The sequence below is a fragment of the Meriones unguiculatus genome, chromosome 16 (genome assembly GCF_030254825.1).
Source record: "Meriones unguiculatus strain TT.TT164.6M chromosome 16, Bangor_MerUng_6.1, whole genome shotgun sequence".
In the NCBI taxonomy this organism is placed as follows: domain Eukaryota; kingdom Metazoa; phylum Chordata; class Mammalia; order Rodentia; family Muridae; genus Meriones; species Meriones unguiculatus.
The window spans coordinates 5,754,450-5,777,366 of record NC_083363.1 but is presented as its reverse complement, the minus strand read 5'-3'; the positions used below and the strand labels follow the sequence as shown (position 1 = coordinate 5,777,366).

Genomic DNA, 22,917 nt, shown 5'->3' with positions numbered 1-22,917 from the left:
TTTTTTTTTTTTGGTTAACGGCTGTGAGTAGAGAGGGTGGCCCATTGAAGGTAGCCTTGGACTGCAGGATCTGGCCCACGGTGGACACCTTTCATTCATTCATTCATTCATTCATTCATTTCATTCATTCATTCAGCAAATCTCCAGTTGGCATTTGCTGAGTTGGGTTTGGACACCCTTAACTGAGCCTTGGACCCCCAGCCCCCCCACCCCCCCAGTAAAAGGAAGAAATGAGGAGGGCAGAAGCAAGCGTGGATAGCCTGGGAGGACCAGAAGGAAACTGAGGAGGAGTAGGCCGACGCGCGCCTTCCCACCTACCCGTCATCTCCTAGGGTTTTCCACGTTTCCCTAGCGGGTCGGGTCTGTCCGGGCCGGCCAGAGGAAGAAGGTCCCGGTGGGAACTGGTTTGGGGAAGGAGGGGTTTAGTATTAATATTTTAATGTGCGCGTTCATTGACATGCAAGCGAGCCGAGGCTTCGGGTGGAGGAGCGGGTCTTTGAGTTTGGACAGACGCCTGGAGTCATGGATCCGCTCTCGCAGCGGATCCGGGCGGGATCCAGCCTCGGAGCTCGTTAGCCGCCGCGGCTGTCAGCGCTCCCACGGGCGGCTCAGGTCCAGTCCCTGCGCCCGCCCGCCCGCTCGCCCGCGCCGAGATAAATGACGGCGACAGGTGGAGCAGGTGAGATGAGCAGGACCCAGGTGAGGGGGTGGGGCGGGGGACGCCGTCCGCGGCGCCGGGGAGCGCCTCGCCCCCCAGCCTACGCCCCTCCCCAGGGGCGCCTGGAAGGAGCTGCGTCCCGGTCAGGGCTCCGGGGAGGGCCGGGCGGAGGGGACGGAGGCTGGGAGCGGGGGGGGGGGGGCTCGGCCGCGGGCCCGCGGGTGGGCGGGGGCGAGCGCGGCAGGCCGAAGGGGACGCCGGGCGGCCCCGTGGAGCTCTGGCACACCGAGGTCTCGCCGGCAGACCTGTTGGCAACCTGTGGACCGCAGCGAGCACGCGAGCCGCAGGCACCGCGTCCTGCTCTCCCGCGGCGCCGGCCCCGGCCCGGGGAGAGGCCGAGGCGGCCCGGGAAGGGGCTGGGGCCCTGCCGGGGGCGGTGGAGGCGGCGGGATTGCCAAGCCGAGCCAACCTCCCCGCGGGCGAGCGGCCTGGGCGCCAGCTCCGGTCTCGGAGCCGCGGGCGCCCCCGGCCTTTCCCTCGGGTCCCAGGCTCCGGGGTCGCCTTCTCTCCAAAGTGCAAAACATCCCTAAGTGCCCGGCGCCCCGCAGGTGCGGGGCTCCGCAGCCAGCCGCGGCGCTGCCCGCGCGGCGAGCGTTTGCACCCGGCCCGGGCTCTGCCAGCCTGGGCTGTGCGAGGGCGGGCGGGGAGCGGGCGCGAGTGCGCGGCGGCGGAGCCCGCGCCGAACCCTCGTTCCCGTTACTGTCCTCGGGATAGATGGATCCATTGCTGCTTTCTGACATTTTTTTTTTCTGCCAGGGGGCTGGTGGGGGGGGGAGGCGGAGATAGGCGAGAAAGAGAGAGATGTGGGGGGGGACGGAGGGAGAGAGAGAGAGGAGAGAGAAAGAGAGAGAGAGGAGAAAGAGGCTGCTTCCTCCCAGCCCTGTTTTGTTTTGTCTAATTGGTCCTGGGGGAAGCAAGGAAATTGGACAGAGGCTGGGCCGGGCGAGCTGGGCTGCCTTTAATTGGCTCCTTTTTTTTTTTTTTTTTTAAACTGGAGGGGAATCAAACAGGAGAGCGAGCGACAAAGGGTGGGAGAGAGAGAGAGAGAGAGAGCCAGAGAGAGCCAGAGAGAGAGAGAGAGAGAGAGAGAGAGAGAGAGAGAGAGAGAGAGAGAGAGAGAGAGCGATCGCGGAGATGGGAGGAGGGAGTGAGGGAGGAGGGAGAGCAGGAGGCGGGGCGGCGGCGGCGGCGGCTGGGAGGTGGAGGAAGCGCGGAATGAAAAGCTCAGAGGGACCAGAAAGCAGCACAGCGGAGCCCAAGTTGCCGAGCGAGCGGAGCGCTCCCGCGGCCCCGGAGCCCGAGCGGCCGCCGTGCCCCGGGAGCCTCGGCCCGGTCCCTCCGGCTGCGGGGACCCCCCTCGGGCCCAGGCGTCCGCGAGGGGGGGGAGGGCGGGGACGCCCAACTTGGGGCGCGGCGCGGCCCGGCCCTTCCCGAGACCGCGGAGCCCGGGAGCGCCACGGGCGGCCGCGGCCAGACGGCGGGAGAGGAGCACGGGGAGAGGAGGCGGCTCCGGAGCCGCAGCCGGGGCCTCGGCGGGTGCGCCGGCTCCCCCGCCGAGGACTCAAACTTTGCTCCGGCTCCCGCCGGCGGCTGCCGTCCCCGCGGCGGGGGCATCGTCCTCCGGCTCCCGCCGGCGCGCGCTCTGCCCCGGCTTCCGCGGCGGCGGAGGCGGCGGCTGGGCTAAGTTGGCGCGCTCGGGCGCCCGGAGCGCTCGGCCCGCGCCCCGCGGCCCCCGGGAAGGACGCCGGGTCCCCGCCGCCCCGGGGTCGGGCCGCCCAGCGCCCCGCGCCTCCCGCGGGACCGGCGGAGCGAGCGGAGCGGAGCCCGGGGCCTCCCGGCCTGGCTCGGCGCACAGGCGACCCCTGGGCGGGGGGGAGGCGACAAGTTTGTCGCGGCCTCGGCGGCCCTGTCGGCTCGGAGCGGCGGAGAGCTCGCCCCCGCTCGGCGGCCCGGGCACCCGGAGCTGCTCGCTGGCCGAGCCCGCCGGACCGGGGAGCCCCGAGGTCCGCGTCAGCGCCCCCCGGGTCCCCGCCCTGCGGGACGAGGACGGAGCCGGCCACCCGGCCGCCGCCGCTTGCTCGGTCCAGCGCCCTCTCCGTCGCGGCTCCGGGCCGGGGAGGAAGAGGAGGGAAGGCGGAGGGCTCCGCTGTGCCCCGGCCGAGGCGCCCCCCGCCGCCTCTCGCGGGGATGAGGCTCTGGCCGTGAAGATGGAGGTGACCTGCCTCGTGCTCCTGGCGCTGCTCCCCCTCCACTGCCGGGGACAAGGAGTCTACGGTAAGAGCCCGCGGCCCCCGCCCCACCCCGGCCGAGCCGCGCCGAAACTTTGCGAGCTCTTGCGCCGAGCGCGCGCCGCCGGGGGCTCGGTGCAACCCGGGGCCGGCGCTCGGGGGACGGGTGGCCGCGTCCCCGCCCTCGCCCGGGGCGCAGGCTGCTCCCCACGAGCCCAGGGACCAGCCCCAGGGGCTTGGTCGGGGCGCGAAGCCGGAGGGGTGCCGGGGCGAGGCTCGGCTCTCCGGAACCTCGCCAGGGCTGGGGAGGACCCGGCGGGCTCGGGAGCCCCGAGCTCGGGGTCGGGGGGCGGCCGCCCCCACCAGCTCCTCTCTTCCTCCCGAGGGGAGCGAGCGAGCGAGGCGCCTCCCGGACTTGTGCGCAGCCGGCGGGGCGAAGGCGCTCGGCAGCCGCGCGGCCCCAGGCTGGCTCGCCGCCGCCGCCGCCTCGCCCGGCTTTCCTCGGCGCTCTGGGCTGGTGCCTGGCCGTTCTCGGCAGCCCTCTCCTCCCGAGCCGGCCCCTCCGGGTCCTGCCTGCCGACCCCAGAGCCCCGGCTGCCCCCCGCCCGCTTGCACGCCCGGGCACGTTCGGCCCCGGTCCTCCGGGAACCGCCGACACCGCTCGCACCCAGCCCGCCGCGCGGCTCAACTCTGCCTCCCGCCGCGCGGCTCTGCCCCCCGCATCCCTCAGACGCGCTCCGCCGCGCCCACGGCTACGCCGGGCGCCTCTTCTCCACGCGGCGCCGGGTGTTTTCCCACGAAGACTCCCTGGCTGGGTGCTACCCGGGTCGTCCTCCCGACAGGCAGAGCACAGAGTCCGTCCCCGGAGCCCGTGGCCCTGGCCTTGCCTCCCGGTGACCGCGGGGGTTGGCTTTGTAGTTACTTTCTAATGATGTGTGGCTGGGGAGGGCCGGAATTGTGCTTCTCTCTCTGGGGCCGAGAATCTCATTATTCTCTTTGAGAGTGGAGCTAGTCGGACCCGCACCGTGTGGGTGACAGAGGCCGTGTCCCCTGGCTACTGGCTTCAGGTCTTGGGTCTCTGTGCCTGGCAAGAGAAAGGGACATCCTAGGGAGAGAGCACCTGGAATGCGTACACCCCTGGGCTCCAACAGCTAGCCGGCTTGGGCTTCATTCCCTGGTGAGGCCCTCCCAGGCACCCAGCCAAACTCTGCTTCTTAATTAGTGTGTCTCTTACTGCCTGGCCCGTGGCATAGGCCAGAAAAGGCAGGCGGGAGGGGTGCTGCGAGAGGGCCAATGGGAGGGGGGTGTGAAAGAGGGCAGAGGAAGACAGCAGAGGCCTCCGGGGTCTGCTTTCTCCCGAGGCCAGCAGCTCAGTCGCGGCCACCCAGTACCCCAAGCGACTGTGGCAACCTGCTCGCACACCCTCCCGAGGCGTCGCTCTACTGCCCACACCTTCCTCCCGTGTCCTTGGGCTGGAACGATCTCATGGTTATGTGGCTTGGGTTTCTCCAGTCTTTCTTCATGTGGGCATTTAAGGGTGCCTCTCTGGACCCACTTAGGGACCCCAACAACGAGGACAGACGTTAGGAGACAAGAACCATGCTCTCGTTTTTTCAGGCTTCTCTGTCCCACCCTCTTTCTTTCTTTTTCTCTCTCTGGAATGCCCAGGTCCCAGATTGCTCTTGTTACAAATCAAAGAAGGGTGGGTGCCCCTGGCCTGCTCCCTGGTTCTTCAGTGACCTCCTTTGCATCTGCACTTGGCTTCAGGGGAGGCTGGGCTGCAGGGGGATTGCCAAGTGGAAAATCTTTCTGGAGGTGAAATGGGAAGGCAGGGAAACAGGAGCTGGGGGAAACAGCGGCCCCTGTGATGTTACAAGCACTTGGGGACACCTCGGCAGGGTTGGGACAGGCCTTGAGAAGCAGGGTGGAGAGCCGGGGGATGCCCTACCCCACCCATTCCTCTGCACCCCAAAGCAGAATGAAACCAGTGAGTGGGAGCATGGCAGTACACAGGAACGGAGATGCCCACCCTGGCCATCCGCTGCAGCGTGCAGCCCCAGCATGGTACCCGGCGCCCTGTAGGAACCCCAGTGAAGGGGGGACAGGTCGACGATGCTGGGATGAGATTCTCAGGTGTCTCTAGAGCTTGGCATTCACCAAGACAGCGGGCTTTAGCTGAAGATTTCTACTCGGAGAGCCGCGCTTGCAGCCCCCAAAGAGAGAAGAAAGTCAAGTGCCGGGTTTCAGTAGCACGAGGGAGGGAGGTAATATGTTAGCATGTGCTGGGAGTGGACTCCAGCCGCTGCTGCCATTTTACCCCAGGCCTGAGGTGCTGACAAGGGGGCCAGTGTCACAAGGAGCGTGAAGCCGGGGGAGGAAGGAGGGACAGGCGTGGGGGCCTTTGGCGTTCAGGTGAGGGTCAGACCATCCAGTCGGGAGACAGTTGCTCAGGGCCTTAGGCTCTGCCTCCTGCTGGGTGCACCGTGAAGCAACAGGGCTGGGGAGGCCCTCTCTGTCGGGGCAGGTGGCTTTGCTTTTCTTCTTTGGGGCCACAGATGCTACAGCAGCCACGTGTGGGACCAGATGGTTCATTTGGAGCAGAGCCTGCTCCTGCAATCTCTAGCCCAGTTTGTTGTTTTCGGGGTGGACCCTGTAATCTGCTTTTGTGTGTGTGTGTGTGAGTGTGTGTGTGTGTGTGTGTGTGTGCACGCGCGTGCGCTCTGGAGCATAGGGCTGAGAACTAGGTCTAGTTCTGAGATCTAGTTCTGTGACAAAGGGAGGAGGCAGGTGAAGGAGGGGTGACATCTTCTGTGCAGGCAGAGTCAGACTTCCTGTCCTGTGTCCCGGCTTCTTGTCCCATCTCCCCGCTATCCCCGCCCTCAAAGCAGTCAGACTTCCAGGCAGGGGCCGGTGAGCAGGATTCAGCTCTGTACAAAAAAACCCACAACAAACCCCTGGATTATTTAATATGCAGGAGTGGGAAGTGACATTATCCTCAAGACAGGTTGTTTGCAACTTACTGGGGGAAGTCAAAATATTTCACCAAAGGTGTCATCAGAAACTACTATCCTATGCTAATTTTTGTGGGAACATGAAGACAGATGTTGAATAATTTGACAAGAGTAACATCGCTTGCAGAATTATCACCAAGTCAGGTTCCCCCCAGCCCCCACCCCACCTTCCCTCTTGGGATCGTGGGGAAGGAATTTCCTGAAGTGAATTTTCCAGTGTGGGGTTTCTGAGGGTGGGTGTGGATGGGGACACTCGGGACTTTTCCCTCTGAGTTCCACACCCCTTCCTTGAAAAGTGGCCGTCCATATAGGCTCTTCCACCGAGAAGCAGGTTGCCCCGTAGGGGCAGCAGGCTTAGGTGTTCCTAATTCCCCAGGATGGTCCCCGCCTACTTTTGTCCCCCTTTCCTTTTTCATTCTCTGCTATAGACATTGCCTGAGGGAAAGATTGCCTGTAGCCACCAATCCAGGCTGTTTTTCTCCTGCTGCCTTTGACAGCCCCCCCAAGTCTGCCTGGGGGCTCCCCCTGACGGCTTATAGAGCTCTTCCTGGTTTGTCTCCCCCACCCACCCACTTCAGGCAGACGCCCGTTCCTACCCTGCAGGCTGGGCATCTGAGCATCATGCATGGGTGAGGTCCTGGGGTCTGGAAGCTAGATGGGAAGGGATTGCGTGAGTCGTGAAAAGTACCCTTGAGGGGCAGGCTGGGACTAGCTGACGGGCCTACGTGTAATTGGCCGGGTCTGGCTCTGAGCTGCTGAGGCTGGGTGGCAAAGCCTCGTTTAGAGCCCTGTATTAGCTCTGCCTTGCTGGAACACGGAGGGATGGGGGGGCTCCGTGAGGAGGTGGAGGGAGCTAATCAGGCCGCCACGGCCTGGCAAATGAATGATGCAGAAGATCGATACCTGGATGGAGTGGGAGTGGAAATCAGGCCGGCTTCTCCTGGCCGCCCAGGAGGCACAGAGGGGCCTGGGAGTATTCAGGTCCAGCTGGGAATATGGAGGATTCTTTCCCCTCACCCTGATTCCCACAGCAGCCCCAAGGAGCCTTCCTGTGACTGGGTTCAGGGAGATAACACCAGAAGGTGTCCCGCCCACAAAAGTTGGAGAGCCTGGGGATGGAATTTCAGGTCTCTCAATCTAGAAAGAGCCCCATTTCACCTTCCCCCTGCCCAGACACCATAGTTTGAGTAGGTCCCAGAAACCTGTGTATCAAAGAGGTCGGGTGTAATCCCTCTGGGCACCCGGCGTTGTAAAGCTGGTGCCGCTCTTCTAGACATTGCCAGCAGGGGGCGGGCTTGGCCACCACATCGCCACTTGCCTCTCTTAAGGGCCTCCTCATCCCATCACAGAAGAGAGGGACCCGTCCTAATTCCCCAGCCTGAGGTGGAAGGGGTCTCCCTCCAACCCCCACATACCTGAGGTGGGTGCCTCTGAATCCAAGGGCACCCACCCCGGGAAAAGCTACCCTTTCTGCATTTTCAAGATGGCTCACTTCTTCTCTAGGCCAGCGAGAACTTTGTGGGCCCTCAGCTGGGTTTGTGGGGCATGAGTGTAGGAGGCTGTGTGTGGGAAGGATCTCTGCACAATTGCCTCTTTATAAACCTAGGTATGATCCCTGGCCAGCATCTCTTTTTCCGCTGTCAGAAGACTAGGGGCGTCTTACTAGCTAATACAGAAATGTGTTTACTAGCTAATACGGAAGGCAGGCAAGAGCCATGCCGAGCTAAGAGGAATGAATTTAAAAACAAACAAACAAACAAACAAAACAATGGCTTGTTCCTTTTTTCTAAGACTGGATAGCACATGTTCTTTGCAGAACAAAGAATGCACGGAAGTGACAGTCAGCCTCCATGCACTGTGGCTCCTCCCAGCATCTTTCAGGATGTAGGAGAATGACCCCTTTCAGGGAGGAGCCTTGGTGGCGGCAGTCATCAAGTCACAGGCATGGTGGCACCCCACGCCCTGCCAGGCCTTGGCCTGACTGTGGCTTTCGTTTCCCATGATAGATTGGACAAGGCAGCCCACCGGGTGCCTGTCTTTGTCATTGGGACGTAGGGTCCAAGGACATAGGTGACTGGTCCAGGTGGCACAGTTGGTAAGAGGGGTGCCCATGTGTTGGTCCCGTGGGTCTTCTGGGGAGTAAGGAAAATAAGGGCTGATTGTCTTCTACTGAGTCTCTACTTCCCGTAGAGCTAGTTCTGGGCACCATCGGTCAGGAAGAAGCGAATAGTTCCACAGAGATTCAGTAAATCCCTCCTGGCAAAGACAGCACGAGACACGGAAAAGTCACCTTCCAGGGCTTGTGGGTGGGTGATGGAGATTGGAACAGCCTCGGCCATCTGCAGCCAGGCCTGGGAAGGCCGTCCCTGGCAGAGGCCATGTGGAGCTGAAGACCCTGGGCATGGAGAGGGCTGCCCTGTTGGCAAGGCATTGGTTGAAAGGAAGTCAGGGCTGTGAGGATCAGAAGGCCGAGGAGTAATAATGATGATGACGGAGCTCATGAATATTCATTATTGTCTCTGACTTGCACTAAGCCTCCTGGAGAGATAGCTTCCTTAGCCCATTTTACCCTTGAGGAAGCCAAGGGGTTCAGGGAGATAAAGTTGCAACCCCTGGGTGGGGCCCAGGGTTGTACACTGCAAATCCTGTGATGGAGGCCGTGCTGGAAGGATGGGCTTGAGCACTGTGATGTTTGGTGTGTCTGAGGGGGCAGTGTGGAGCCCCTGCAAGTGCAGAGCTGTCCTGAGGCTTTGGCCTGGCTCGGTGGCTGGGAGAAGGGACGAGAAGAGCCGAGTATGTATGGGGACTGGGGTGGTGGTCAGCTCTTGTTTCCCCTGGAGGGCCTGGCTGTGAAGATGAGGGCACAAATACAGTGCATCTCACTGAGAGGCTTCACACAGAGCAGGAGGCTGAGTAGAGAAATTGTGGGTCAGGTTCATACACGGTGGCTAGGGGTTGGGGGGGCTTCCCCGTGGAGGTGCCCCCCAAAACAGAGACCCGAAGATGCTGAGGGAGGAAACCTCAGGAAGTATTCCAGGTCAGGTATGGACGGACCTGACTTGTTAGAACAAAACTGAGGAGTCCATCGTGGGGAGAAGAATGAAGAGGAGGAGGAGGAGGGCGGCAGACAGGGTCTGAGAATTAGTGAGGACAGATGTTTGGAGTATTGAAGCTGTGTAAGGCCCTCTCTGAGTTCAAGTGGGGTGGGTTCGGAGCCTATGACACAGGTGGGCAGTTTTCTAAGAGTCCCTTGAAGGAGGGCAAGGGGGTGAGGCCGGGAATCTGCAGAACGCCATCGTGAGACCCGGAGCGGGGCAGGGAAGGAAAGAGATCCCATGGGGACGAGAGCTGACAATGGCCTGGGGTTTGCAGTGAGGGAGCAGACTCACAGTGGGAAGAAGCAGAATACAAAGCTGTTGATTAGACAGATTTGGGGCAGGAGAGCGAAGAGGGTAAGGGCCTGAGCTCCTCAATTGTGGCTCCGTCCTGCCGCAGCGTGAAGCCCTGAGAAGAGGGGCTGCCCTGGACCACCCTTCTGTCAGCCACAGACAGGCAAACAAAGGCCTGGGCAAATAGCTTTAATGGTGAGGTATTGTTTTGAGAAGGGCATGTTATGTAGCGGTAGCCAAGAATGACCTTGAACTTCTGTTCTTCCCGCCTTCACCTTCCAAGTACTGGAGTGCCGGGGACTGGGCTTCAGGGCATGGTTGGCAAGGACTCTACCAACTGAGCCACACTCCTAGCCATTGAGCGTGGTTTTGGAGGTCGGCTTTGTGCATGGGCTGGGTGGCAGGAAGGCTGGTGTGAGCCTTAGTTTATGTCCACAGAAACAATGTGGACACCAACAGGGAAGGTTATGTGTCCGTTGGGGCATTGGACTGAGGCCAGGGTGCCGAAACACACTCATATCTAGGGAGAGGAGAGACAAAGCAGGTGTCACCAGGGAGAGCATTGTCAGCGGGGCTTGAGAAGGGACACGGGGACTTGGAAAGTGGGGGACAGAGTTGGAGGGAATTGTGGGGCAGAGGAGGAACTGCTTCAGGGCCCACTGAGGGTTGTGGGCTCCCCAGCTCTCCACAGCCTCCAGGATGTTCCCAGCAGAGATGCTGGTGGCACCTGGGCTGCTCTTTGCATAACAAAGGCAGGTGGGCAGGGCCCAATGGGCAGAAGGCTGCCTCTTCAAGGGCCGCCTCAGTTTCCCTGTCTGGGAGGCGGGTTCTGCCACGTGCAGCTCCTGGGGTCCACAGGGAAGCCTCAGGGTGGTGCCAGTACTCTGCCAGCTCTGAGGTGAATTGTGGGGACTTACAGGAGCAGAGGCAGAGGCGGCAGACTGAGGGAGGTTCCGCATGGAAGTAGGAAGCAGCGGCTGCACATTTGAGGAGTCTGGAGGACTTTGGTGGCCTGGAGTGGCTCTAACCTGAGTCCTGCTTGTCTGTACCTGGTAGAAGTTGGGGGGCATCAGGGCGAGCAGCGACCTGAAGGCTCGGGAAAGGCTCCCTCAAAGCTCTCTCTGGTTCCCTTCCAGCCCGAGAGCAGGCCAAGATGCTAGGATTCCCTGGTGGGTTGGAAGCGGTGAGGTGGCAGGTTAAGGCCATCCGGGAGCTTATCCGAGGTGCAGGCCTCGCTCTGCCTGGACCCTCCCCTGCAGGAGCCCTGCAGATGGGAGCTGTGGCTGGAAGCCCTGAAATTGGTGCTTTGACGTGGAGGCTTTCTGGATTGACACAGTGGGTGTCTGTGCTTTAGAGTAAGTCAGGCCAAGCTGTGTCTTCTCCCTGGGCTGTCTCCAGGGCATGACTAGCTTCCAGGCCACCGCTGGACCCTGGGGGCTTTAATGCAGCCCATTTTATTGCTCCTGAAGCCACCAGCTGGAGCCTTTCGGCTTGTGATTCTACTTTATCCCTGCGTTTAGCCACAGGGCCTCCTCATCTCAAGCCTGCTGAAGGCTGAAAGGTATATTAGGGCTGGATGTCCCTAAGGAGCTCCCCACAGCCCTCATTTTCCAAGCGGAAAGGTTGAGGGTCAGGCTGAGTGACATACCAAGGGCCCACGGTTGGCAGGATTTGCACTGAAAGCTGCCCAACGCCAAATTTCATGCCTTCATGTGAGACTCCGGAGGGCAGTGCCTTGATGGTTTTTCCCTAGCCTTTCTTGGGGGCAAGGGTTGATTCTTGGAGCATCACGAGGAGGAGCCCCCCAAGTCCTCCAGGAACCATGTTTAGCTATGAAACACTGAGGCTTCAGTCTCTGCCTCCTCAGGTCCAGTGTCCTCCAGGTTCCTTTCATCTCAGGGCCCCAAATAAGCAGTAGTCCTCGGATTTGGCTGCACGTGAGATCACCCACGACACGTTAACATATACCCAGGACCTGTGTCACAGCACACACAGTTAAATCAGGATGTCTGACATTTTGGCCAGCTTTTTTTTCTCCCTTTTCCTTTTTGTTTGTTTATTTGTTTTCAAGACAGGGTTTCTCTGTGTTGCCCTGGCTGTCCTAAAATTCACTCTGTAGACCAGGCTAGCCTGGAACTCAGAGATCTACCTGCCTCTGCCTCCCAAGTGCTGGGACTAAAGGTGTGCACTGCCATCAGAAAAAGCCTTCTTCCTTTAGTGAGCTTTCCCAGAAGCCCCTGGGTGGCTTCTGTTTACATCAGGCAGCAGCCTTGAGTTCCTTGGCCGGTTTAACCAAGGGAAGCTAAGGTGGGTGCATTCTTGCCTACAGAAGCACAGGAGTTCCGTAGAAAGACACAGATGGGGTCAATGGGTGGCTCAGCGGGTAAAGGCACTTGCCGCCGGGCCTGAGGACTGGAGTTCAATCCCCAGTTCCCATGTGATGGAAGGAAAGAACTGACCCCTGAGAGTTACCCTTCGACCTCCACAAGCTCACCCTGGAATGAGTAGACACACACGCCACCCAATAAAATGCAGTAAACATAAAGAGAGAGGAATGGAGGCAGACAAGCTGACGAGCCTGACACCGGTCTCCACGCGGTCAGCTGCTGCCCTGTTTTTATGTGTGTAAGAGACTGGAGGTCGGCGCTGGGTGTCTTTCTCAGCTGCTCTCCACCTTAACTCTTTTGTTTGTTTATTTTGGTTTGTTTTTTCGTTTGTTTGTTTTGTTTTTCAAGACAGGATTTCTCTGTGTAAACGTGGCTGTCTGGACTCATTTTATAGACCAGGCTGGCCTGGAACTCAGAGAGATCTGCCTGCCTCTGCCTCTCAGAGTCCTGGGATTACAGGTTTCACTTTAACTTTTGAGCAGGGGCTCTCCCAGACCTAGGGCTCATGGATTGTGTAGACTGGCTGGCCAGCAAACCCTGAGGCTCTGCCTGTCTTTGTACCCCCAGAGCTGTCCGGATTTATCTTTTTTTTTTTTTTTAAAGAGATTTGTTTGATTTTTAGCTGTGTGTCTCTGTGTGTATACCCACAAGTAAAGGAGCATTTGGCAGCAAGAACAGGGCATCGGGTCCCCTGGAGCCTGGAGTTAGTTATAGGTGGTTCTGAGCTGCCTAATGTGGGTGCTGGGCCTTCTGCTCGGGCAGCTCTTAACCATTGAGCCCTGGCTTGGGTTATAGTGCTGGGGTCCCAACCGGCTGTGGCAGGGCAGGGAAGGGTGTGGCCATCCCTCTGTGGCCTCATGGGATTGAGATGGGGGTCTCTGAGATTCAGTGTAGGAGACTTGAAGCCAGAGAAGCAGAGGAGGCAAGGCTCTGAGGCTGTATATCAAGCCCCTTCCCGTGAGCCACCTTCGCGAGCCACCTGCCATGGTTGTCTTCCTTCCTTCCTTCCTTCCTTCCTTCCTTCCTTCCTTCCTTCCTTCCTCCTTCCTTCCTTTCTTTCTTTTCTTTGATTTATTTATTTTATGTATATGAGTGCCCTGTTTACACACACACACACACACACACACACACACACACACACGCACATCAAAAGAGGGCATCAGATTCCCTTACGGATGCTTGGGAGCCACCATGTGGTTCCTGGGAATTAAATTCATGACCTCTGGAAGAACAGCCAGTGCTCTTAACCACTAAGCCATCTCTCTAGCCCCCTCCTCCACCCCAACCTACCATTTCTTAACTGAGGAGGTCTGCATGTGTGAATGGCCACACTGGGCCCCCTTTCACCCACTGTGCCAACCTCACTCATGTGGAACAGGAGACCAGAGTGGACACGTGACTTGTCTGCAGTCACCTAGACATTTCTGTAAGAGCCTTGCCTGGTCTCCTGCCTGCTGGTGGCTCTGTCCCCTGACCCCTATTCCCCTCTCCTAGCTTAGGCTCTCCAGGGAGTCTGTCTCCACTAGCAGGTATCTCTTTTCAGCCTGGCCTCTGTGGCCCAGAGACTAGCAGTTTCCTGGCTTTCAAGACCAGACACTGAAGACTGGGCTGAGAAGTAGTTCTGAGGCAGCCAAGTTCATTTGCCAACTTCTAGGGGACACCACGAAGCCCCATGACAATCTACTGTGTCTTTCTTTGGGCCTTCATTTGGGGAAGTTCTTCGTGTCTGACCTTATTTCAACTTGCTGGAACATAACCCAACATCAGAAAGACTCTGAGCTGAGTCTGCAGCACCAAACTTGAATCTGTCCTTGGCTCTGAGCCTCTTCCCATCTTAACAGATGCTCTTTTCTCCATCTCTGAGTGGGACCCGGAAGGGCAGGGCTGAGAGGGAACTGAATTTCACCGGCCTGGTCCCTTGGGGAAGGTCGGGTTAGCTTGCTGTACCAGTGAGGGCCTGACTCCCCGGAGAGCAGCTGCAGAGCTCTACAGGGTGTGGCAGGCAGGACTCAGCCACCCCACGAAGGCCTCATGTGACCCAGCCCGCCGGGATCACTGAGATTCAGTGTAGGCAGAGACTTGAGACCAGAGAAGGGAAGCTACTTGTAAGCGTCACACAGCCATCACGTGCCCTGGCTGAAGCCAGTAGCCGCATGGAGGGACTCCAAAGTCGACTCTCTTTCAGTGTCCATGTCACCTCTTAGGCGTGTCACTGTGGGGTTGGTAAGTTCCTGTCCCTTCTCATCCTTTCGAACCCCATTCCTTAATCTCTCCAAGCCTCAGCATCCCCTAGACAGGGTGAGGGGCTTGCCCTGTGAGCCTGGAGGTTTGGCTATCAGAACCCTTAATGAAGTGTCTGGGAGGCGCTGGCCTCCTTGTGGGTGGGACGGGGTGCTGCTTGCTGTCACCCTTCCCTCCAGATCTGCCATGCAGAGAACAACCGGCCTGCAACCGGCCTGCAGGGCACAGTGCCACCTCCAGCATGGAAGGCCTGGAAGCTAGAACCCAGGCCTGAAGCCCAGACCTAACGAGAAGGAGGTTCAGGCATGGGAGCATCCAGGGATTACCCACGTTGCCTTGGTACTTCGGGAGGTGAGGGTGGGATAGGTTGGGGGGAAACAGGACAACCACAGACCGTAAATTCCCTTGGAGCTGTGGTCTTGGGTGACCTGGGTTGAAAAGCAGAGAAGTGACCGTGGGATTGAGGGGCCCCTGCCCCTTTCCCTAGAGATTGCCCTGTGTCTTTCTGGAGAGCTCTGGTTCATACCTGCCTCCTGCTCCCTTACTGTTGCTAACTCTGCCCTCTGAGCCCACGGGGGCACACAGGAACGTCGGCCGTGGTGGCCAGCATGGTGGTGCCAAGCAGGTGCTAGGTGGACGGCCCCTGAAATGGCTAGAGGAACACGGGGTACTGGCAGCGGGTACCCCGCCTCAGCCTGGGCCTTGCGGATGGAGCCAGGGTGATCTGCAGAGCCGCAGGGCTCTGGGTTCAAGCCTCCGTGCAGAGCAAGCTGCTCAGAACAATGCCAGCGTGTGGGTTTCCCGCAGAGCAGTGGTTCTCGGCCTCCCCCACGCTGCGACCCTTTAATGCGGCTCCTCATGTTGTGCTGGCCCCCAACCATAGACGTATATTCGTTGCTACTTCCTGACTGTTATGGATCATATCGTAAATATCTGATATGCTGACGGTCTTAGGCGAGCCCTGTGAGAGGAGCGGAGACCCACGGGTTGAGAGCTGCTGCCCTGGGCCTTTCTGGAGGATGGGGGTCAGGGCTTATCCCTGAGGAGTGCTGAGGACCAGCAGGGGTCTCCAGGGGACTTTGGGCAACATGGTGAATGGATCCCAGCTCTGAAGAGTTCAGTCAGGTCAAAGTGGGCACCGCGCCTTGCCTCTCGGGCTGCTTTGTGGTCTGCGGAGTTCTGTCCACGCCCTCGAGGAGTTTTCCACCCCGCCGCCCTGAACAGCCAGGGAGTCCACGGGGACCATGGAGGAAGACCTCGGCCTTTTGGGGTCAGCTGCTGGGTGTCACACGGCAAGGGCTAGACCCAGCGCAGATGGGAAAGAGGTGTAAGCTGGTGGCCTCGCCGTCTCCTCGGTGGGACCTGTGCTTGCACTGGCTGAGATGTGATGGGTGTCCACTCGCTTCTCCAACGTGGTCCTTGGTGCTAGCCTCATGGTGGGGCCGGCAGATGCTGGCTCCCGAGTCCCCTCATCAGAACACGCCTGTGTGTCTCTGAGGAAGCAGGCAGAGGGCTGGCTGGCAGCCGGGACGGGAGCTGGTTGTCAACCTCCCCCATTCTGTTGGAGGCAAACGTGAGATTGCCAAGTGTTTCTCTCCGTAGACCCTGACAGCTCTTGCTACCTCTTATCTGTCTCTCATGCACACGGAAATCTGTCGGGCATGTGTGAGTAGCTGCATGGACATGGGTGAATGCACGTCTGTACTGGGCATGCTCTGGGGACCTCTCTGGGGATTCTGAGCAGCTACCTTTGTCCCAGCCGTCCAACAGATTGTGGTTCCTGGCAGCCACCAGGCTTAGCCCCAGCACCCCTGGTTCAATCTGTCCGTTCCTGGCTCCGGTCCCTGCTGGGCACAGCCCCCTCCTCTCCCCCACCAGGAGGCCTGGGGTGGGGGGCAGGGGCAGGCCGAGGCTGGCCCGGAGCTCATGGCTAATTTTCCCGGCCGCAATCGATCCAGCAGCTTCTCCCGAGTCTATTAGCAGTCGGCAAGTGAAAATATCCCCCATCGCGAGCCCTGACCTGAGACAGGGAGGGATCCATAGCAATTTGTTCAAACAGAGGAGAGCGATTCCCTCTCATTTCTATTCCAATTTATTCCAGGGAGAAGGGGGTCAGGCTGGGAGGCCAGAGCTGGACCCAGGCCTTGTCCACTGGGTCTCCTGTGCCAGCCAGGGTGGCAGCTGGTGCCATCCGTAGCTCCTGTCGGGGGGGGGTGCGGCAAGGGTCGATTCTGAGGGGTCCTGGAAGGGAGACCAGCCAGCCTTCCCAGCAGGCCTTGCTTGGCTGCAGGGGGCCTTGATTGTGGACTTGGTTTTCACAAAACACAAAGCCACCAGCCAGATCCTCATTCCCAGGCACCGGGCCCTAGGCCAGGCGTGTGCTCACCCAGGGCACCCTTGCCAGGAAAGAGCCTGGGCTGCTGCAGGACCGCAGTAGCCCCAGCTGGGCCCAGCAGTCGGCTGGGGAAGGTCCATGGATGAGGACAGCCGTGGCGCAAAGGGGAGCCAGCAGCCTAGGGCTCCGGCACGTCTACTTCCGGACTCAGGCCCGGTGGAAGCAAATGTTTTGCTCGTGGGCTAGCCAGGGGATCTCTTTCAAGCTCCTTCAATAACACCTGCCTCCAGGGTTGGGGAGATGGAGATGGAGCCGGTGGTGGAGTGATTGCCCAGCTTGTCTGAGCTGCTGGTTGCATCTCCTGTCGAGCTACATAAACTTGGGTGGGTGGGCACACCTGTGATGTCACCACTTGGGAAGCAGAAGCAGGAAGTCCAGGGGGTTCGGTGTCACCCTTGGCTACATAGTGAGTTCAAGGCCAGCCTGGGCTACCTGAGACCCTATCTCAAGAGAGAGAAAAAGCCCCCTTCCCCTGACATTTGGTAAGTGCCTAAGTGTTTTCTGGTCACTGCGCCAGAGACCTCAGTTTCTCCCTGCTGTTCCTTTTGCTCTCGTGCCTGTCTTGTCCCCTCTGCCATCCGGCCGCTTGGTCCTTCTCATGTCCCCCACGACCCCAGAGAGCTGCTGCTCTCTTCTGACTGGGGGAGACCCTGATGGCTGAAGCCTCAGGACGGGGACCACTGTAGCCCCTTCTCCGAGGTCTCCACACTCGGCCCCCCTCCGCCACCACACGAACACAACACACTCACACACTCAGACCCAGGCCTCTCAGGAGTGGTGCCATGGCAACCAGAGAGGCGGCTTCTGTAAGGGTTGGCCAAGTGGTCCCACGTGCACGGAGGCCCCCTCCCTCCTTCATCGCTTCCTCCCCTCCTCCAGAGCCCCAGGGAGGGCACGATGGGAGATCTTCACACTGAGGTATCAGCGGCTGGCAGCTCTGAGGTCAGCCGGTCGCACATGACTCGCCGGGCTCAGGTGACACCACCAGGGTTTAATTTCAGCATCACCTAACTAAATATACCACAGGGGGTGAATGGCGTCTCTCTTGCTCAGGGGGAGTGGGGTGGGGCGGTGTAGGCTGAAGGGGTGCACAGAGCCTTCTAGAATGGGTCCTGGGTTCCAGTCCTGCCTGCCTCAGCCAAGTGAAAGCTTGGGCAGGATTTTATCTTCATCCTCCCCCACCATGTGCCTCAGTTTCCCTGCCTATGAGAAAAATTGATGTGTGTTAATCGGCGTGTTCTTATTCCAGTGCCTGGTGGCAGAGATGTTGAGAGAGAGAGAGAGCACGGGAGGCAGTCACAGTCCCCGCTGCATCACACACAATGCCACCAGAGGAGTGGCATGGCATGTTCCCTGTATAGGCGGGTGACACAGTATTGGGGAGGAAGAGGAAGAGGACGAGGCTGTGGGGGAAGCTGAAAGGCTGCCGGTCCCCACCCATGAACGCGGCCCGCAGCGTTCCTGTCCTTCCATCAGCCGCCTCTGTCGCACCGTAAATCAGCTTTCCTCCCTGAAAGCTAGCCCCCTGGCATGTCCACAGCGTTCACCCGTGGAACCCTCAGCTCTCAGGAGCAAGTCCCTCACCCACCCAGTCATTTACAGGTTGTTCTTGGGCATAGCATTATAATCAAATCCCACGGTTTGTGCCATTTACAGCCAAAAAAAAAAAAAAAAGAAGAAGAGAAACCTTTCAGTAATGGAGGAGGAAAAAAAAAAAAACAACTAATAAGAGCATGCTTAAGGAGAAGGGCAGGTATTTTATTTCCTGATTTATAAATACACTGGATGCTAAAGAGAATACATTCCCAGACTTAGCTTTTTTTGTTTTTTGAACAGACTCTTGGAAGAAAATGGCACGTCCTTTCAGAGATTTAACACATGCTCCCTCCCCAGAAGTGTTTGCTTTGAGGGGACAGAGAGAGAGAGAACAAAAAAAAAAAAAAAAGAAAGAAAGAAAAGTGGACGTGTATGGGCTTTATTCCTTTTTAAAATGTTATGTGCGTGTGTTTCAGTCTGTGTGTGCTATGTGCTTGTGAGTGCAGGTAGCCCAGGAGGCCAGAAGAGGGTGTCATGTCCCCCGGAACTGGAGTTCTAGGCAGTTGTGAGGCACCTGACGTGGGTGCTGGGAATTGGACGTGGGTCCTCTGCAAGATCATTAAGTGTTCACAGCTGCTGAGGCATCTCTCCAGCCTCTGCAGGGACAGAGCTGTAAACGGGGTGCCTGGGAAGGCCTCTTGGAAGGAAGCACTGGAGAGGGCTCTGGAGAGCTGGGGAGATCTCCCCAAGCAGAGCAGTGGCATCTGAGGGGCTGTGGAGAGCGGCACTGGCCTGCTTGGAGACCGGTGAGGCTGAGCTGGGGAGAAGAGAAGGGCAGACGGCTGGAGAAGGCAGGCATGGTGGCTGATCTTCACTGTCAGGCGACACTGGGTCACCTAGGAGACATACCTCGGGGTGTGTCAGTGAAGATACTTCTAGGAAGCTTTAACTGAGGGGGGAAGGCCCAGCCTGAAGCCCAGCAGCACTAACTTGTACGCTAGAATCCAGAGTGAAGGACAAGGAGAAAGCGTGCAGCGCTCTGTGTTTGGACTGTGGGTGCAATGTGACCAGCAGCTGCCTCGCGATCCTATGACCACGACTCCCCCACCAAAATGGACTGTGGGACAGAATAAACCCTTCCTCCCGGAAGTTGCTTGTCAGGTGATTGGTCATAGTCGCAAGGAAAGCAAGTAATAGAGCCGTGCGTTGAATTTATTGCTTAGGTTTAAGTGAGATAGGAATAGGGGATGGGTGAAGGAAGAGGGGGTGTTGATAAAGGTCAGTGCTGCTGCTGCTGTGAGGTGAGGGAGGCCAGCTGGTAGGAGGGAGGAGGCTAGTGGGTGATGGAGGAGGGAGGCTAGTGGGTGAGGGAGGAGGCTGGTGGATGATGGAGGCATAGTAGTGGGTAATGGAGGAGGCTGGTGGGTGATGGAGGAGGGAGGCTAGTGGGTGATGGAGGAGGTTGGTGGGTGAGGGAGGAGGCTGGGGAAAGCTGTCAGGAGGTCACTTTAACTTTCCAGGCAGGAGCTGGTGCTAGGGACCAAGAACAGGGTAGCAGACAGGAGCAGGCTCCAGAGGACAGAGCTGTGGAGGCTGACCAGTGGGCTGCACGTGGGATACAGGAGGAGAGGCCGCAGGTGACTCTCAGTTCCTGAGGGACAGGTGGTCATCACGAGACACGGTGTCCTGCTGGTGTGGGGGTGCTGGCTCCAGAGCCCAGTGTCTGGAGAGGTGCAAGAAGTTAGCGTAACCTCGGAGCAAACCTTCCCACAGCGCCGTGTGTCTGGGATGACTACCTGGCCTGCAGGGACACCCCGGTGACCCCGCATGCAGGCAGTCTGTCTGGGAAAGGTTCTGGCATGGCTGTAGTCCCTCCCTGAAGCTGGCTCAGAGCATCTTAAGAGCAGGAGTGCCACTGGGGCCTCCAAGCAGCCTTCGGTGAGGGAAAGGGACCTTCAGGCTTGCGTCCTCCCTGCTTTTCCTCTCCTCTTTCTTCTTCCATCCTAGGAGCTGGGACCCTGCCAGCTCGCAGGCTGCAAGATTGATTTTGCTTTCAGTGTTGTTATTGTTATTATCAACCACTTAAACAACTTCACAGGAAGCAGCCGGCCCCCGTGCCCATCAAACATTAACCATTCATTGGAGCTCTCTGCCCATACCTGTCGATACGTTTTTACATAGCTGTAAACAGCCTTCCCTTCCTCTCTCTCCGCTGACTTTATCTCCCGCACACGTCTCCCGCTATTGACAGAGTCCTCAGACCTGCCACTTTAATGGGCAGGTAGCACCCTCTGCATTGATGGGCCTGGCTTGGGTCACTGTTTCTCTGTAGCTGCTCCCGGGCAGGTGCCAATTTGCGTTTCTCTTGAATAACACCGCCATGAATATCCTTATGCGAGTGATTTTTTTTTTTCCCTTTGAAATAATCTCTTCAGAGGCAGCTTCCCCAAAGTCTGGCTTCTGGCACCGAGACAGTTGGATGGGCTGCTCGTGCACGGCCTGGCTACACGAATCTGATCGTTTCCGTGTGTTTGCCCCCAGTTTAATAGATGTATGCTCTCATGCTTTTTTAATTTCTGACTTTTCACATCCCAAGGCCGTGTTTGGACTTCTCGGCACCTAACGATCATAACAGGAGTGGATGTGCACTGAGCTTTACAGTTTGCACAGCAGCGCTTTGCTGGATGTTGCATTTAACAAGGCACTGTGAGCCTAATATTATTTTGTGGGGGTTTAGTCAATCGAAGAGCTGGCACGGAGCCTCCCCCTCAGCCCCCAGTTCCAGCAAATTCGATGGAAAGGATTCCCTCCCAACCATTGCTGTCATACTTTGTCTGAGGCCTCAGGGTCCCAGATAACCCCCTCCTCAAAAAAAACCCAAATCAAGCCCTATGCTCTGGGCTTGGGTATTGCATCCAGGGACTCAGATGGAGGCCCGTTTAGCCCTTCATATTCCTGGGATTTGAGGTCAGGAGTCTTCAGGACCCTTTGGCTTCTGCATAGCACAGCTTTGCCTGTTCCTGGTTAAGGCCTGAAGCAGGCTCTGCCTTCTAGGATGGGAATCTGGATGTGGATCAGGAGATGCCTAATCCCCAGGACCTATGTTCCAGGCTTATAGGGACAGCAGCTGCTGGGGGGGGGCAGGCTGTGAGGGTCCACACTGGGATAGCCGGGCTGCAGTGTGAGTCTGGTTTATTCCGCCCCCCTGCTGCCTCTCTCTCTAGAAGGTCTGTCAGGCATCCCATCCTTGTATGTTTAATACTTTAGGAGTGTTAGGGTTTGCCTCAAGTCACACAGCTGTTACTGTCACAGTTGGGACAGGAAGCCACACCCAGGTCTGTATCTCCTCCCAGTTTGTACCTTCTCTGGGCAGGTATGGGTGTGTATAAGGGCTGGGGCCTTGTTTATGACCAGACTCTGGGCTACTGGCTGAGACCAGGGAACCATGAGAGTAGGAGAGCATGTTAGAGCTAGGTGATGGGAACCTACATTAGGATAGTGAATGAGTGAACCAGTGAGCATGGCTCCAAATCCCCGAACCAGTCCAATAGGCAGCAGCCTTAGTCCCCCACCATCAGGGGGCGCTCTTTCACTGGTGACCAGGTTCAGCCTCCCTTGTTGCTCTGGTTTTAGTATCCTGCTAAAGTAGCCACCATTCAGTTTTACTGACTCCTCTTGTGGAACTTCAGGACTGGTTCCCAGATGGCCCTGGACTCTACTACCAACTGGAAATGAAGCAGGAATGAGTGCCTCCCGGGCACCAGTCCCCACGCTTAGTGCCCGACACTTAGTCCTCAAGCGGAATTTGTTCCTGGTGGAGCGTGAGGAGCAGTGTTCCCCACCTTGAGGTTAAAGAAACTGAGGCTCAGAGGCTTACTAGCTTGTCCCAGGTTATGTGGCTGTGAACTCCAAGATGGAGTCCTGCCTCTGTCCCTCACACCCAACGTATGCAGCCCAGGACTTACAGCCTAGCAGGATCCTGCCCGAGGTTGGGGCCTTTCTGCTTTCTCTTCCCTAAGTGACTGCCGTGTCCTGGCTAGTGTCCTGGCTACTGCCGTCCTTTGTCCCTGCACCCACAGGGACCTGCAGGCTCTCAGTTGGAGGTCCCTCTACCAACGGCTTAGGGAGTCTTCCCGGAGCCTTAATGGCTGCTGACTGGCAGTTGACAAATGCGAGCTGAGCCTGGCCCACCTCCTGCTCGCATGGCGCCGATGTGGTAAGAGGTGCAGAACATTCCTAGAGACTGGGGCACAGACAAGCTGGCCACCACTTTCAGAAAGATGGGTTGATAAGAGGTCCAGCCTTTTCCAGGAGCTTCTGGCTCTACCAACAAACAGGCTGTGCACCTGCTGTGTATACAGGTGCGTATGTAAGGCAGCCAGAGGTCAGCCTTGGGTGTGGTTTCTCAGGAACCATCCAACTTGGTTTTGCTTGTTTTTGTTTTTGTCTTTAGAGACTTGGTCTCTCACTGGGCAGCAGTTCACTGATTTGGCAAGGGTGGCCAGCAAGCCCCAGGGACCTGCCCACCTCTCTCTCCTCAGAACTCACCACCATGCTCTGGCTTTCTTCGTGGGTGCTGGGGGAGCAACTCAGGGTTTTGTGCTTGCAAGGCAAGTGCCTCGCCGGCCGAGCTGTTCCTTCCGTGCTGTGCTGTGGGTTTGGTTTTGATCAGCACAAAAGGCCTTGGGGTGGGGAGCAGATTTCTTCCGTGGTCGGAGCTGAAGAGCCCCAAGGCTCTTCACGGAAGAGGTTACCTATCTATGAGGCTCTACATCGCAGGCTCTGAGGGCAGAGATGGCTCTCGGAGCCTCAAGAAACGTTACAGAGCCAAACAACGCCTAAGCGGAAAATTCAGCGCTGATTGTGTGTGCCCTAGGAAGGCTTCGGGGCTCGGGAGAGGAGAGGGAGGATGAAGAGCAATGAATGTGGCCTTGGGGTGATTGGCCCAGGGGAGGCTGAGCAGAGGCGGATGCGGTTTCTCTGAAGATGGCTTGCAGTAGGGTGAGGCTAGG

The 22,917-nt window shown here is 58.3% G+C and overlaps 1 protein-coding gene across 6 annotated transcripts in view; it reads left to right on the top strand.

Annotated features, from left to right (window-relative positions):
- Positions 1–1,841: 1,841 nt before the first annotated feature.
- Positions 1,842–22,917, top strand: part of Mdga1 (MAM domain containing glycosylphosphatidylinositol anchor 1) — a 56,447-nt gene continuing 35,371 nt past the window's right edge. For 4 of the 6 annotated variants that reach the window (XM_021633474.2, XM_021633473.2, XM_060369201.1 and 1 more), the window contains exon 1: positions 1,886–2,992. In XM_021633474.2, coding sequence (XP_021489149.1) covers positions 2,926–2,992 — 67 coding nt within the window. In that variant the 5' untranslated portion in view covers positions 1,886–2,925. Of the gene's footprint in view, positions 2,993–22,917 lie in introns of all 6 variants that reach the window. The other 2 variants (XM_060369203.1, XM_060369200.1) reach the window with 2 other exon arrangements.